The sequence below is a fragment of the Eleginops maclovinus genome, chromosome 7 (genome assembly GCF_036324505.1).
Source record: "Eleginops maclovinus isolate JMC-PN-2008 ecotype Puerto Natales chromosome 7, JC_Emac_rtc_rv5, whole genome shotgun sequence".
In the NCBI taxonomy this organism is placed as follows: Eukaryota; Metazoa; Chordata; class Actinopteri; order Perciformes; family Eleginopidae; genus Eleginops; species Eleginops maclovinus.
Window position 1 is genome coordinate 11547252 of NC_086355.1, and position 15715 is coordinate 11562966.

General features: G+C 41.9%; 1 protein-coding gene across 5 annotated transcripts; it reads left to right on the forward strand.

The window, feature by feature from the left end:
• The first annotated feature begins 4854 nt into the window (after nucleotides 1–4854).
• On the forward strand, nucleotides 4855–15498 carry gpr156 (G protein-coupled receptor 156). Of its 5 annotated transcripts, none has more exons than XM_063887508.1 (10): nucleotides 4855–4989; nucleotides 7597–7749; nucleotides 10952–11079; nucleotides 11162–11297; nucleotides 11376–11486; nucleotides 11786–11911; nucleotides 12129–12224; nucleotides 12347–12583; nucleotides 13215–13373; nucleotides 13627–15498. In XM_063887508.1, the coding sequence occupies exons 2-10, from the start codon at nucleotides 7633–7635 to the stop codon at nucleotides 14959–14961; spliced, it is 2445 nt and encodes an 814-aa protein (XP_063743578.1). In that variant the 5' UTR covers nucleotides 4855–4989; nucleotides 7597–7632; the 3' UTR covers nucleotides 14962–15498. The 5 variants fall into 5 exon arrangements, with proteins under 5 accessions (XP_063743578.1, XP_063743580.1, XP_063743577.1 ...); XM_063887507.1 differs by having other exon boundaries at nucleotides 4861–5106; XM_063887510.1 differs by lacking the exons at nucleotides 10952–11079; nucleotides 11162–11297; nucleotides 11376–11486; ... (3 more) ...; nucleotides 13215–13373; nucleotides 13627–15498 and adding an exon at nucleotides 9010–10806.
• The last annotated feature ends 217 nt before the right edge of the window (nucleotides 15499–15715 follow it).

A 15715-nucleotide genomic window follows, 5' to 3' on the forward strand; every position in this document is an offset into this window, starting at 1 on the left:
TGTGTTTGTATTGTGACATTTGTAGATTTAGTTAAAGCTGAGAGTATTCTAGTAGTAGGACATTTTTATTTCATTTCAGTTTGACCTCTTTTTTCTTAATGCCAGTTGCTAAAAGGCAAGCTATTCAGACAGTCTGTTTTTTGTGCGCAAAAAACCAATGGAGGGTTTGAAATGTTACTGTTTAAGTTAACCCATCCAAACAGTGTGTGGTTTAAATGTGTTAAGGTTTAATTTGCATATGAAGGTGAGTTCATTCTTTAGTCTGAATGCTGAGAAACCTTTTCTGCCAAGTGTTTTCAGCACAGTCTGCTAATCCTCTAACATCACCTGCCAACAGCCACTAACCACTTTATTCCTCTTCTCTTGTTTCTTTTCACAGTTTGTCTTCTATCCTAGCATTTCATTTATTTTCACCTTTCTTTTAGTCTACACTGACAAGAAAGATCTTTTGAGTGCATATTTTGTTTTGTTTTGAATGGTCTGACCAAGTCACGGCTGGGTTCCAGTGTGATTGCACTGTTTCTTTTGCCTTTCAATCTTTCAAACACATGTTCACATATAGGACCCAGTGACCAACAGCAGGCACATAGGAACTCTCCAGTGAGACTCTAGCACATTATGAGTTACGTTTCATGCTTGTGTGCACACACGCTTACACTCTGCATGCTTTGTGTTTGGCAGGAGTGTACTTACAAATGCAATCTGAGATGTAACTGATGCAACCATGATGAACTAAGCAGTAAATTATGACGAGCAGTTGAAGTCTCGCAGAAGGAAAATGCTGTCTCTGTTCCAGTAATCTGCAACTCTGCAAGGTATATGTTTCCCTCTGTAGTCATATAGTCTGGTTATAATTGAGGATTATTTGCGTCTAAACTATGTTTTTGGTTACTTAATTTCATAGGGGCACTTCACTTTCGACAATCACATTAAATTCAGCACTCCAGGTGATCAGCAGATCAAACAGCAAAATTCTTTGAAATACAGGGTGCTTGATACTGTAAGCCTCTTATCGCCCCTGGTCAGAGTCATAATGGCTAATATCAGCTCACAGTATAGAGCAGTGTGCATTAACTTGCATGCCAGACCTCGCACATGACGAGTTATCATTTTACACTCAGCTGAGCCTTTACACACGACAGCCACACACTGCAGACGCCCTCACACAACCAGACATTGTCCTCAGAGTAACGCTGCTAATCCCAAAGCAGAACGTCTGGTTCAAGCCCATAGCAATGAGGAGGTGGTGGATGGGGTTAAAGGGGGAGAGATAAGCAATGGGTGAATAATAATAGACCACTGTTTTAACAATGTTTGATTGCTATGCTGAATATCTTGAGGCTTTAGAAGTGTAATGCTATCATCGTCATTTGACCTAACATAATCCCGTTATCCATTAGAATTACACCACAGAGGGAGAATAGTTTCCTCCAGCTGTCCGATTTAAAAAAAAAACAGCCTTGTATTGAGGCAGAAAAAATATCTGGGGAGGGAATAGGAAGTATGTACCAGTTAGATGTTGCCGTTTACATGAAAACACCTCTTAAAATCAAGGTTGAAACATTTCCAGATACGATTGTACTTACAGTAACTTTTCCTTGAGCTTTCAGAACGTTTTCTTAATTTTCCCTCCAACTCAAGTAGGAAATCAACTGGAGGAGATAACACATTTAATTGAAAAAGCTAGCAGGTGGACCTTTAATTTGAGATTTGTTTTTATCAAACAACTGCTGAAAGCCTTGAAAATGCTAGTAGGCGGAGCCTGGTGGAAGATGTTGTTGGTCAAACCACTGTTGAACGTTTTCGATAAAGCTTGGCATTGAGGAATTCATTTTACCACTTTGGAAATTCTGAAATTTTCACATGAAAATAATTGCTAAATAGACCCAGTGTTAACATTTTTCACAGTTTTCATTGGTACATGGCACATTTTCTGGCACTAACTGCTTTATTAGTTTCTATACTGCTTTTTTTCCCGCTTAAAAACTATAATCAGCTGTGAAAGTAGAGTGAGTAGAATGATGCTTCCCTCCTACATTTGTTTCAGCAGAAACACAACGACTGGAGCCTGCAGGTTAGCTTTGAATCAGCACTGCTAATCCAGGTCCATAGCAACCCTGCAGGAGGAGCCACAGCCTTCCATAGAGGGATTTGTCTTTGTATGTTAGTGGGCAAACCTGGGCATGTCCCAGGGGAGCGTCCAGGTTCTGCCAAGGACAGTGTAAGACTAGAGTGGGTAGGAGATGCTTCACACACACCGAACAATGCCTTAACACCCACACAGTCTTACACGCTGCAGAATACCAGCGCAGGCTGGCACTCTGGTCAGGTATTGAATCATAGCTGCTTCCATGTTAGGAAACGGTGCTGCTGCTCCCTGTCAGGAGGGGCTCAACAGGAAACCGTGTGTCACTGGACTGAAAGCCTCACTTGTTTTTTATTGTGGTTGGCATACTTCCAGCTGATATCTGCACAATATGGCAGTGCACAAAAAGTTGGCAACTGTATGTGTCACCTGTGTTTGTTAATTAGAACACCTTGATGTTAGAGTTGATCCCAGGTAACCTCAGTAGAGCATCCTGTTTCATGCAGTCCACCTTGCCTGCCAGCTTATGATTCTTGACTCCTGCTTTTTGCCTGAGCCCCGGTGTCACCAGATGAAATATTCAGGATCCTGGTAATCTGAGCATTGGTGCAGTCCAACTGCTGCTGGTACATCTTGAACCTGATCTTGGAGGAAACCTGAGAGAGATTGCCATGCTTTGGGTGTAACAGAGCTGGCAACAGTGTTTCAGTCCTTCAATGGGGTGGTGTCATTTGATCAGACAGCAAAGGTGATGTTGAGCAGAGAGGCAGCTGTCTTCTTTTCTTCCAGAGTTCACTATTTCTGTGTCACGGCTTTTCAATTTTTATATGCTGATTATTTTGTCATTTGTTTTGGCTTTTCGGTCGTGTTTTATATGATTATGGAAGTCACAGTGCATACTAATAGAGGACCCATCAGTTACAGTACCAGCATTAGTTAACAGAATAATAATCTCAGGTACACAATAGCACTTTTATTTACCTTTTCATGAGAGATCATATTTACTAGCTTGTGGTGGTTAACATCATGGCGTAATATGCCCAATGCTTGTTCCCAGCTCTTTACAGATTGAACTAAGAAGAGAAGAATGTTCACATCTGTTGTATAATCCTGCATACTGAAGTGGCTTCACATAAAAAAATATTTTGGCACTCTCAACGGGGTTTAAACATTTTAATAGCGTTGCATGATTTAGACCTTTACATCACATTTACATGTTGTGGCATATTTTTGAATGGAAAAGTGCATTTACTTGCCTGCTTGAATAGCCAAAAATAGTGCAAAAGTCCATCCTGAGGGAAGCCACGGTTGGGGACTCATCATAAGTTAAACTTTTGGTTGGATTAATGTTAACCCTCTTGTTTTAAAAAAAAATACTTACCATATTATTTAAATTCCTGAAGGACTCTGGGTTTAAGCATGCAGGGAACATATTTTCTCAATACCAAACATAAAGAGAATAAATATTAGCGCAGTATGAATTGAAGTGCACCTGTGTGTGTGAGTGGTGGCATTGATGATAGAATGAATGAATATCTGCATATTCTCCTCTTTGTGCCTCTGCTCCTGTCCTACAGCTGTCAGTGGTGTGACACTACCTCATCAGGAATGACCCAGTTTGTAGGCTCACACTATAAATCTCTTTGACATCTTAATAACACCTTTATGCCTCTGACGACTGACGGAACAAATGCAATAATATTTCTGCTTGCTCACTGCTCACAGAAAGGAGCTATTTTCTGTATTTCTGCGTGATTTACCAGTCAGCCATCCATAATGAAAACCTGCTGTTGGAAAACAAAATGTGTGTTTCTCTTTCCACTAAAACAACTCCTGTTTTTCAGTGTATTTATTTGCACTGTGGACACAGAGTGTACCGCCCTGTCCCATATGCCACCCAGTCCCCTGGGCCCTGCAACATGCTGTACCCACACTGTCAAAGCCCTGCACATGGATCACTTCACACTCTGAAAGCGATTTCGGGGCAGTAAGAGCTGAAAAGGTACACACACACACACACACACACACACACACACACACACACACACACACACACACACACACACACACACACACACACGTGAAGTCCAAATTGGCAATCTTAAGCTCTATATCTGCATATACTGTATATATATATATATATATATATAAATCAACAAGTTTAATTCGATTTTGCAATACACAATTATGTTCATACATGTCTTCATTGTAGTAGATCTTAACCTATTTTACGTGCGTTTTGTAGTTTTTATTTCATATTTGCTATGGAAATGGTACATATTTTCAATTGAACAGAGTAAATGTAAACAGTCATGGTCAAGCTAATAAAGCGATTTCAAGAGAGGTTTCAAGGTTTCAAGGCTTTATTGGTCATATGCACAGCATATACAACGTATATGTTGGCAATGAAAATCTTATGTCGCGTGCTCCTCCAACAACTCAACATACATGGTGCAAATAAGATAAATAAAATAGTGCAAAAAGAGATAATGGGAGAGGGAGAGAGACGTTGGAGAGAATGAGAGAGAGAGAGAGTGAGAGAGAGAGAGAGTGAGAGGGGTGGGAGAGAGAGAGAGAGAGAGAGAGAGAAAAAGAGAGAGAGAGAGAGAGAGAGAGAGAGAGAGAGAGAGAGAGAGAGAGAGAGAGAGAGAGAGAGAGAGAGAGAGAGAGAGAGAGAGAGAGAGAGAGAGAGAGAGAGAGAGAGAGAGAGAGAGAGAGAGAGAGAGAGTGAACGCGTGCGCCTCCCTCCTTCAGAGTTTAAATGAAAACTCAGTAGTCAGTTCGGTTGAATTTTTCCTGAGTGACAGGATCTTCTTGTGCTCTGGACTGACAGTTTGACGGACAGATTAAGCCGTGGAATATATTACGAGAGTGCGGCTATGGGACCTCTTCAGCTATGTTAGGTAACATATTATCCAGTCATTTCATTTCAAGTTTTACTGTAAAGTTTCTGAGTCTTGCGCGATGGAGTCTGGAGCGGGACGAGACGATGGGATCCTACGTGCGCTTTGGAGACCGAGGTTTGATCTCTTAAACTTGTTTTCTACTACTTTTCCCTTGTTTTCTTTAGCATAATAATTAACTTCATAATGTCTTCTTCTGCGAAAAAAGGTTGAAACTTTACAGTGCTTTAACTGTATCAATGCAACCGAAGGTGAGCACATGTTGATACGCGTCTCCACCAAACCGTATCGCTAAAATAAACAGTTAATTAATCAGCCGCTGATGGAGATTGCAACTGATAAAGACATTGCATGATATGCACTTTAGTGGTTCATATCGTTATTGGGTCTACAAAAGCCTAAAATGGTGAATTTCTCTTTGGAATACAATACTATTCATAGTATCTATATAAAGATAGAAAATTACTATTTTCCCAATCGCATTTCGTAAGGTGTTTTGCTTTAAATTGTATCATACAGCAGAGGTGCAGACTACATATTCAGATCAGAAATGACGTTTGAAAAATTGGGGTGACTAATACTAAACAACGCAGGCTGTGAAATGTACCATGTGGCTGAATTGACGTGTGCCGTGCCTGAGGCGGGATTTCAGTGCAAGCAATTGCATTCTAACTCAGCTTAACGAATATATTTATAAACGGATTATTTTCTGCAAGGAATGTTTCAATGTTGGCCCTTGAACCGGGCATTAGGCTACAGCTGGCAGCGACTGTGGAGACTTTCATCTAATCTTAAAGGAGAAACATATAGGGACTGACATGCGATGAATAGGCTTTAATTGTTTTATTAAAAGTATGGTAAAAGGTATGTCAATATCAATTCGGTCCCTCTGAGCCCCAAAGGTGTGTAAAAATGGGGGAAATAATATTGCAATAAATGTACTATTACATTTTAGAGCCATTTCAACCAATTAAAGTACACAAGTTGTATGGTAAGGCTCAAGTGGATGTGAAAGAGTGAAAGCTAAGCTGCACAGGTAAGGCCCACCCTACATTAAAGCAAGACATTCAAGGCCACAAGTAGCTCAGGTATTACTTGCGGTTTAGCCTTCAGGACTTCAAAAGACACTCCTCATGACTATTCTGAGCTGTCAAAACATGTCCATAAAACCTCAGTCAGCCTGGGGAAGGGCCCTACTCCTGCTGCTTACACCGTGACCCCCACCATGGCTGGATGTTGGCCGACCTTTGTTGACACCTGCAGGGTGGTAGGTTTTCTAACAAACTGAAAGCTACAGGGGCAGGATTTGTTTTTAAGAAGGAAATGCCTCTCTCTGGCGTCTTTTCCTGTGGGAAGCAGCAGAACTGTGATCTAAACTTGGAAAGTGACGACAGGAAATGAACAGGAACTCCAGACATTTCCCAGATATGCTGCCAAGGGGGCTTCATTGTTCTGTTGACACCATTCATTTATGGAAAACCATCGCTGGGATTCACTCAATTTTGTGGGCCTACACCAAGGAAATCTTTCAGGTCTTCAATTCATGTTGTATAGTTTCTTTCCAATGTTAAAATGCTAAGACTTCCCATACTGCTTTGTTTTGATTGAATCTCCCACTTTCCCAGAGCGCTTTGGGTATCTTAGTCATTCTACAGACAATGACGATTCGTGTGCTGTCTAATAACACACTGGTAGTGTAAACAGTCACCTGTCTGCCAATCTGTATCGATACAATTGGTCTCACATGGTCTCGAAAACATAGCTGAGTCACTGCAACTTTCAGTGATCAGACTCCCAGTCTGTTCTAGTTACAGCTCAGAGTATCAGGTGATACCTTTGTGCATAATTAAATCTGCAACATGTCAGTACACATGGTAGCTTCATAAAAATGCCTGTGGCAAGAGTGACAAACAGTTATTTGGTGATGCTCTTCAAATTGTACGTCTTCATTCTCAGAAGCCTTATTTATATAACCTGGTTGATTGCAGATTGAGCAGCAATCGGTTTAAAGTAAGTTGTAGCTTTGGTAATTTGCATTTGTTACATTTTATTTATTTTTTGCCAATCCCACAAATCAGTGTCATAGTTGGCTGGTTCCCCTCAGTAATGACGTATTGCTAGTGGAAATTGAGGATAAGCAGAAACAAAAGGCTTCCTGTCACACAGAGCGAGTCCTGGCCTCTCAGTTTGTTCAGTTGTGGTACATATTTTACTCTTTATTTGGGGATTTTTTTATTCTAATGTATTTTACTATTAATTCAAAAGAGTGTCTGTTAAGTTTATTTGTGGTTATGATCTAAAGCGTTTTCCTTGCTGTAAGATCACATATGCTGCAAAACTGCATGGATGCTACCGTCACTAATCCACTGTCCGAGCACCACACTGTGGTGGCTAAAAGTCTTGCAACTATTTTGTGAGACCTAGAAATAGAAGCCAGACTGCATATGAAGCGTGTATCCCCGGGCTTTAGTGCTTCCTGTTACTTTATGTGCAGTAATTTTTTTTGACTTAACCGGGAATGTATGTGTGAATGCGAAAGTCGGTTTTACATAGAGTTATACAGTATAATCGTCAGATGAAAAAACACATCATCTGTTTGTTCTTCAGGATGTGTGTGTGAAATTGGACAGACTGGGGTCAGTCATGGAGCCTGAGCTGAACTGCAGCTCACAGTGTGATTCCCCACTCTGCTTCATACACCCAGGAGTGAACAGACAGGAGGGCCTTCACATTCTGCAGAGAATATGCAGTCTCAGCACGGTAATCACACACACACACACACACACACACACACACACACACACACACACACACACACACACACACACACACACACACACACACACACACACACATACACACACACACACACTCAAACACATGTTGGCAGACATAGCTATATTAATTCCTGCATGGTTGACGACCAACAGAATATTTTTGGCCCTTCAAAAGGTTAAAGAGTTAAAACATATCCTATGTTTTAAATTGCATACTGTATGTCGTCTGTTATTTTGACACAAGACTGAAATACATACAATATAACTTTAATATAATATTAACAAAACATTTTAAATTATTTTGAGTTTTTGATCACAGCTTTTGTCAACACAAAAAGGGGCTGCAAGATTATTATTGATCTATTTATCTGCTGATTATTCTTTTTGGAATGATAGAATTAATCTTTTGGTCTAAAAAAATCCGAAAATAGTTCAAACTTGTCTATCATATACATTTCTTTTTTCCGATGAGATGACCAGTCCTCTACAGTAGATAAACTTTGGCCTCGCTTAGGATATAGGGAAAATCAGTCCTAGTTCGCCAAAAAAAACCCTATACAAATTTATAGCATCTAAAGTAATACACTAGTGTTATTTACCACTTCAGAAGTCAGAGCAAAAGAGGATATATCTGGAAATTAAATGCCATTGGACTACTGGAGCTATTTTTAGTATTGCCTCAGTCACTGGTGCCTTTAAGAGGCGGGCACAAGAACGTCTAATGTGACTTTCCAAATAGAAACTAAAGTAGTAGAGCGACTGTTACAGGGAACACAAACACGCTCCTTTAGACTCCCTTCCTCTGGGTGCTACACCACAGAAAAGCAAGGTAGGTATCCTTTTGATTTCTTTCCCTCTTTGTGATGTGTATTTCTTTATCAGTCTCAAAGTGGAGAAATTCCCTTCACTTAATAGGAAAGGGAACACTAAACTGTGCTGTATTTGCTTTGTTATGGTAAAAGATTTTAATAAGATTGTATTTTCATGTAATGTTTTATTATAATGTCCTAACAATTCAAGTTTATTATTGTTTGTAAACTCAGTAAACATGTAACATGTTCAGCAGCTAGAATGGAATCTGCTTTGATGAAATATAACACCATGCATTTGTTACTATTCATGGACGTAGACATCTCGCGAGGCACAACTGCCTCTTAACCTAATAGCTTAGTGTAAAGAAAAACATGGTAGGACAACTTCTTCCTTAAATCCCACCTGCTTTTCTTTCTGGATCTGTTCCCAGATATGGCTACTGCTGTCAGTTTGCTGACCGAGGAGCAGCTTCTTTGCCCCATCTGCCTGGATTTGTTCAACCAACCTGTCTCAACTCCTTGTGGGCACAACTTCTGCAGAGACTGCATACAGGGATACTGGCAGAGCGCTAATCTGTCGCAGTGCCCCATGTGCAAGCAGAAGTTCTACAGGAGGCCTGAGCTCAAAGTTAACATCTTCATATCCGATGTAGCTTCCCAGTTCAAGAAGTCATTACAAAAGAAAAAAGAAGAGGAAGCCAGTTCTTTGGACCAATATTCAGGTCATAAAGGCAACGTTTCATGTGATGTGTGTGTTGGAAAAGGGGTCAAGGCTCTTAAATCGTGTCTTGACTGCTTGGCGTCCTTCTGTGAGACCCACCTGGAGCCCCATCATGTTTTGGGCACCTTCAAGAAACACCATCTAATCAACCCTATGATGAACATGCAAGACAGAGTGTGTACTAAGCACGAGAAACTCCTGGACCGGTTCTGTAACACGGACCAGACTTGTGTGTGCCAGATGTGCATCAAGAGAGACCACAATGCTCATCAGACTGTACCTATAGAGGACGAGGGCAGAGACAGGAGAGCTCAAATAGGAAGGATTAATGCAGATGTGGAAGAAATGATTCATGGCCGACTTGAGAAAATCAGCAAAATCAATCAAAGTGTTCAGCTCAGTAGAGGAAACACAGAAAGAGAGATTGAAGAGAGTTTGCAAGTCTTCAACAATCTGCTCCACCTGGTCCAGAGAGGTCAGGCTGAGGTGGTGGAGGCGATTGGTGCCAAGCAGAGACAAGTTGAAGGCAAGGCAAGAGGCCTCATTCTGGAGCTGGAACAGGAAATCGAGGAACTGAGGCGGAGAAATGCCGAGCTGGAGCAGCTTTCGCAGATCGAAGATGACCTTTACCTTATCCAGAGCTTTCCAGCTTTCTCCACATTGTCAGCTACCAAAGACTGGACCAGCATCTGCGTAGAGAGTGCTTTATATGTGGGCACGGTGAGGAGAGCAGTCAGGAGAGTAGCGTGTCAGCTGGAGGAGACAGTAAAGGCCGAGGTGAAGAGGCTATGTGAGACTGAATTTAAGAGGGTTCAGCACTGTGCTGTTGATGTGACTCTGGACCCTGATACAGCGCATCCCAAACTGGTGCTGTCTGAAAACAGGAGACAGGTCCATCATGGGGATATAGCCCTGAGACCCACAGACGATCCGGAGAGATTTTACCCTGGGGTCAGCGTGTTGGGAAAGGAGGGTTTCTCCTCTGGCAGGCTGTATTATGAGGTCCAAGTGAAGGGCAAGACGGAGTGGGATATTGGAGTTGGGCTTCAGTCCGTCAACAGAAAAGGAGGGAATATACTAAACCCTGAAACAGGCTACTGGGCCCTGGGGATGAGAAAAGACAAGAGTTACTGGGCCCTCAGCAGCACTCCCATCCGTGTGCCGCTGGTAGGGAAGCCCCAGAGAATTGGGGTGTTTGTGGATGTGGAGTGGGGGCAGGTTTCTTTTTACGATGTGGAATCTGCTTCTCATATCTACTCATTCACTGGATACTCATTCGGTGAAAGACTGTTCCCCTACTTTAACCCTCGGCGAAATCATGGCGGGGTCAACTCTGCTCCTATGATCATCTCGCCTTTCAATGTCTGAAATCTGACATTTCCTCTCTTCCTTTTGCTTTATTGTTTTTCAAACATTTTAAAAATGTATTATCTCATTATCAAAGGAAAGCTCTTGCTGCATGTTTGCTACTTTGTTTGTCACAATAAAGTTTGTTTATCCATCTGAAGCTTTGTACTTCTTTTTGGTGATTTTATATCTATCTATATTCTCTATTATTAAAACAATGTTTAAGTAATTCATTCAACATTCATATGATCTACACCTGTCATATTTTAGTCTTTATGTTAAGCGGTTTGCATGTGTGTGTGCAGTTGGCCGTGGAGCTCCCGAGGCAGTCTCTCTCCCCAGTTTTGACTGCTGTGGCGTGGACGCTGCTCTCCTGTGGCATCCTGCTGGCTTTCTGTTTCCTCCTCTTCACCCTGCGCTTCAAAAACAACAGGTAAACTACAAGACGAAACACATTGAATAATACCATAAAAAGATATTTACTGAATGAATTGATCCATTGTGTGTTTTCTCAGGATAGTGAAGATGTCCAGTCCCAACCTGAATGTCCTGACTCTCTTTGGGAGTGTCCTCACCTACAGCAGCGGCTTCCTGTTTGCCGTTGGGGAACGATCACACTCACACGGTGGAGCATCCACAGCCGTACTACAAGTAAGCCTCCCCCTCAATCCCTCATTATATTACCGGATAAGTCCTTGTTGGATAATCATGCAGTGCTCTCTCCTACAGGCTCGGATGTGGACTCTTTGTATTGGCAGTACCTTGGTGTTTGGCCCAATTTTGGGGAAGACATGGAGACTGTACAGAGTGTTCACCCAGCGAGTGCCTGACAAGAGAGTGGTAGGCATGCTCCAACCTTATCTTTTTCTAAATGTTATTTTAACACTCTTCTTTGAGAAGGATAAATCATGGCAGTTTTCAGGTTTTGAACTCATCACATTATGTTTTCAAAAAATGTGGGCCAAGGCCAAAATCATTAGCATTTGTTGTAAATTCAGGAAGTTTTGAAAACGTTTGTATTTTGTTGCAAAACTGGATTCACATGCAGAATGATTTTGTACACATATGGATGAAATTCCATGAAATAATTACAGTTGTATGTTATCGACGTGATTGGTGACTTTACTTTTTGTTCTCAGATCATCAGAGACATCCAGCTGATGGGCATGGTGGCTCTGTTGATCGTGGTGGACTTTCTGGTTCTCACGGCCTGGAACCTCACCGACCCCATCAAGTGTTCACGATCTGTAGGAGCTGTGGTCAAGGTAGAATTTAATAGTGATTATGTCGGGCTGATTTTTTATAATTACAGAGAAGTTTGAGTGGCAGGACACAACTTACTTTATTGCCAATAGAATTTTTCATCTGATGCTTGTTCTTACAATAAATCAACACCAAATTACAATAGTTTGATTTTCATAAAATTGCCACCTTAATTCTGTTTAAGCTTACTGATTATGAAACTGTTTCTTCTTGAACTAGGTGGTGGACAGAGACATTTCCTACTCGTTGTCTCAGCTGGACTCCTGCTCCTCTTCATACTCATATCTGTGGGTTATCATTATTGCTGTTCAGAAGGTTAGTAATCTCAATTCTATTGAAATGCAATTCTAAATAAAACACAGTTTTGCATTCCTTTATTTTTATGGTGGTATGATGTATTGACTTATTTATTCTGTGTCCTTTACTTCGTTCCTTAGGGTTGTCTTCTCCTCTATGGGACGTATCTAGCTGGGCTGACCAGTAACGTCAGCCATCCTCCAGTCAACCAGTCTCCCACCATCATAACAACCGTCACTTTGGTCACCCTCTTTTCTGCTGTAGCCATTCCTGTGTCCATCTTCCTGCAGGCCTGGCCCAACCTGGTCTACAGCACTGTGGCTGGAGCCATTTTTATCTGCACACTGGCTACCAACTGCATACTGTTTGTGCCACAAGTAAGAAAATAACGCTGGTGATACACAGGCTAGGTGCATGAAAAACATGATTTTAGATGTAAGCTTCGGAGAAGGTGGAAGAATTTTTTCCCTCTTTACTATTTTTTTGTTAATTGTGATAACACGGGGCACTTTTGGAGTATCTTTAAAACAGAAACCATGAGAGAGGGGGGTTTTATTTTTAGGCAAAATAACTGTCATCTAATCATAGGGCACTATGTCTGGAAACCTTCATTAAAAACCATCAATCAGACAGGCAGAAACTTAAGATAGACAAATGGATGACAGATGGATGACTTCTTCCCCTCTAAAATATATGAGTGAATGTGGTGCCCACACCTCTGCTCTCTGTATGCCTTCCCATTGCCATGTCTGTCAATGTACTGTGACTCACACAGGAGGTGTGAATGATTCAAAACTGCGTGGGATGTTGCAAACAAGTTTATAACTCTATGTGTCTGGCAGTAAGTTGATATCAGGATAAAAGAATGCTTCTTCAGTTCAAGGAGAGGAAATATTTGAGTGAGCAATACGCTCAAACACACCTGGTCAAAAGATCCCTTGTCAAATGGTTCCGGTAACATGAACTACAGGTATATGTGTGTAATGTTACTATTTTATGATTGTGCAGCTGACCCAGTGGCGGCAGTTTGAAGAGGACCAGAACAACCCAAGTCAGATGGCCAAGTATTTCAGCAGCCCCAGTAAGAGCCTGCCCTCGGTGTACAGCCAGGATGAGATGTATTACGTGTTGGGGGAAAACAACTCCATGAAAAAACTACTTAATGAGGTACCGTATCTTTTTGTTCTTCAACTGAATGCATTCAATTAATACATTTCTCCAGGATTAAGCTAAATAATTAATTTTTCAATTGAAGCCAACAGTGGTGTCAAACTGACATAAAACCCCTTAAAAATGACTGTTGTTTCTCTTGTTTCTATACAAAAAATCCAAAGGTAGCAGAGTTGTGCAAACCTTCTGTAATGTTATTTGTCTTTATATGACAGAGTATTTAAGCTTGTGTTTTTCTTACATTTTCCAGAAGAACGCTGCGATTGACAGTCTGCAGGAGCAGGTGAACAATGCCAAGGACAAACTCTTGCGGCTCATGTCAGCCAGCCAGCCCCCCGAGGACATGGACTCTTCCAACACCAATCTCAACTCCTCTTCCACTCAGACCACCGAGGTTCAGTCTGACGGCCCTTCTTCTTCTTCTTCTTCTCTACCTCGAAAAGACTCTTCATCCCATCTCTCGCCAACACATCTCTCCTCTCACCACACTGCTGTTACGATGTACTCTGAGCCTCCCTCTGCTCCAAGCTCCTCAGCCCCTTTTGCTGCTTTTTCTCCTCTCCCTGGTGATATTTATAAAAGTGAAAGCCAGACAGGCATTTCTACCGCTGGCAGAGACGCATCTGAGAGGGTGGGGGATCTCAAACAGCCTGCAGCCCTTCTGTACCCAGGCTCACTCAGGACAGCAGAAGAGACAGTAGACTTTGTCACTTCCCTACAATCCCATAGAGGGTTAAACCCCACTCAGGTTAAAACTTTCAACAATCGGAGTGCCCTGACATCCCCACTGGGGCCAAATGCTAGACCGACTGGTTTTGTTAGCAGCGAGCAGTTGCAGGAGATACTCCAGGAGCTGAGTGTGGATGCAGTCATGGAAATCGCACTTCGATCACCGGGTCAGATGTCCAGAAGGCCTTCTCAGCTAAAATTTCTGGAAGCCTCTGCACTCTCCCCTCTCTCACTGCGGACACCACGCTCCCCTAATCCACCAGTTCTCTTCCGCTACCCCAGCATCTCCCCCTACACAATGAGGAAGCGTCGGCCACCCTTCCACTCCCCCAGAAGAGGGTTGAGCCCTCCCTGCTTTTACTCAGCCTCAGAGGCTACTGCCTGTGGAAAGAAAAGGGACAACCAAAATCCAGGAAGGCACCCTGACGGGGTCACTGGGGACGGCGTCCTACTCCAGGTGCACAACACTGAACTAAATCTAGATGAGGAAGAGGAGGATGCAGAAAGGAATGAAGGGATAAGAAAACGTCGGAGGTGTGCTTTAAGGTCCCACAGATGTTCACTCTTGCCAGGTGCAGATCACATGGCTCCACTGGATGTGGAAGTGGGTGGTGATAACGAGCAGCACCACAGACGTATTAGAGACTCCTGTGGGTACTGGGACTCAGACTCTAGCAGCTCAACAGACATCTGTTACTACCACCGTCCCTACTGTGACTCCTGCCTGCAGCGGGGCTCTCTGATGTCCTCAGAGAGCTCCTCAGACTCTGACAGCGAGTACGAAGGCTACGCCAGCCTGTACCGCTCCCCACACCCTGTAGTATTCAAACAAGACCTCAAACCCACCTTTGTATGAGCACAAGTTCACTGCACTTTACATGTTCATCCATTTGCATCACTTGAATTTATTTCTGAAGAAACGTCATAATTAGCTTTAAGGAAAAAGCTAGCACAGGTTCATTGTGCATAAAGCTAATGTGCTATCTATAATGGGAGATCATTTGACTGTTATATGTTTTATACTCATTATGAACAGAGTGTCTGTATTATTCATTTGTGGGACATAGTAGTTATTTGATTACGATAATGAAAACTTGGTGGAAAAACAAAATGCTGTTGACCTTTTAATATTACTCAAGGCATTCTTTTTTGATTGCTGATGTCAGAGGAAATGCTGTACACTCCAAAAATGTTGAAGTAGGACTTTTAAAATACATAAACACCCAAAGGTATGGTTTACACAGTTGAAATGTGCTCTTTGTTAAGTATTGTGCAAATGCTGTATTTATTTTAATATTTATGATAAGATATCTGGATGTACAAAAACATTTACTGTCCCCTTTCTATTGTATTACATTGTCTTACACATTCCTTAAAGTATTGTTTAACTGTATGGTGGAAATGTTGTTGTTTTTTAGGCTTGCTTACATTTGTGTATACAGTACATTTTTTACAAGGTCTACGTGTGTTATCTATAGCTGGTTTACGAGACACTATGCCCACACTATCTGAGTTAATGGACAGGTCACTGCTATGCTTTGACACACTTTTCTTATTGTTATTTTCCGATTAAGAGTATTTTGTGAGCAAAGTTCACAGTTATCTTGAGT

Bases quoted from the DNA above. Each gene is read 5' to 3' on its own strand.
- gpr156 (XM_063887508.1), top strand. From the start codon at position 7,633: ATGGAGCCTGAGCTGAACTGCAGCTCACAGTGTGATTCCCCACTCTGC. The intron at 7,750-10,951 runs GTAATCACACAC...GTGTGTGTGCAG, and splicing joins GAATATGCAGTCTCAGCACG to TTGGCCGTGGAGCTCCCGAG. The intron at 11,298-11,375 runs GTAAGCCTCCCC...TCTCTCCTACAG, and splicing joins CATCCACAGCCGTACTACAA to GCTCGGATGTGGACTCTTTG.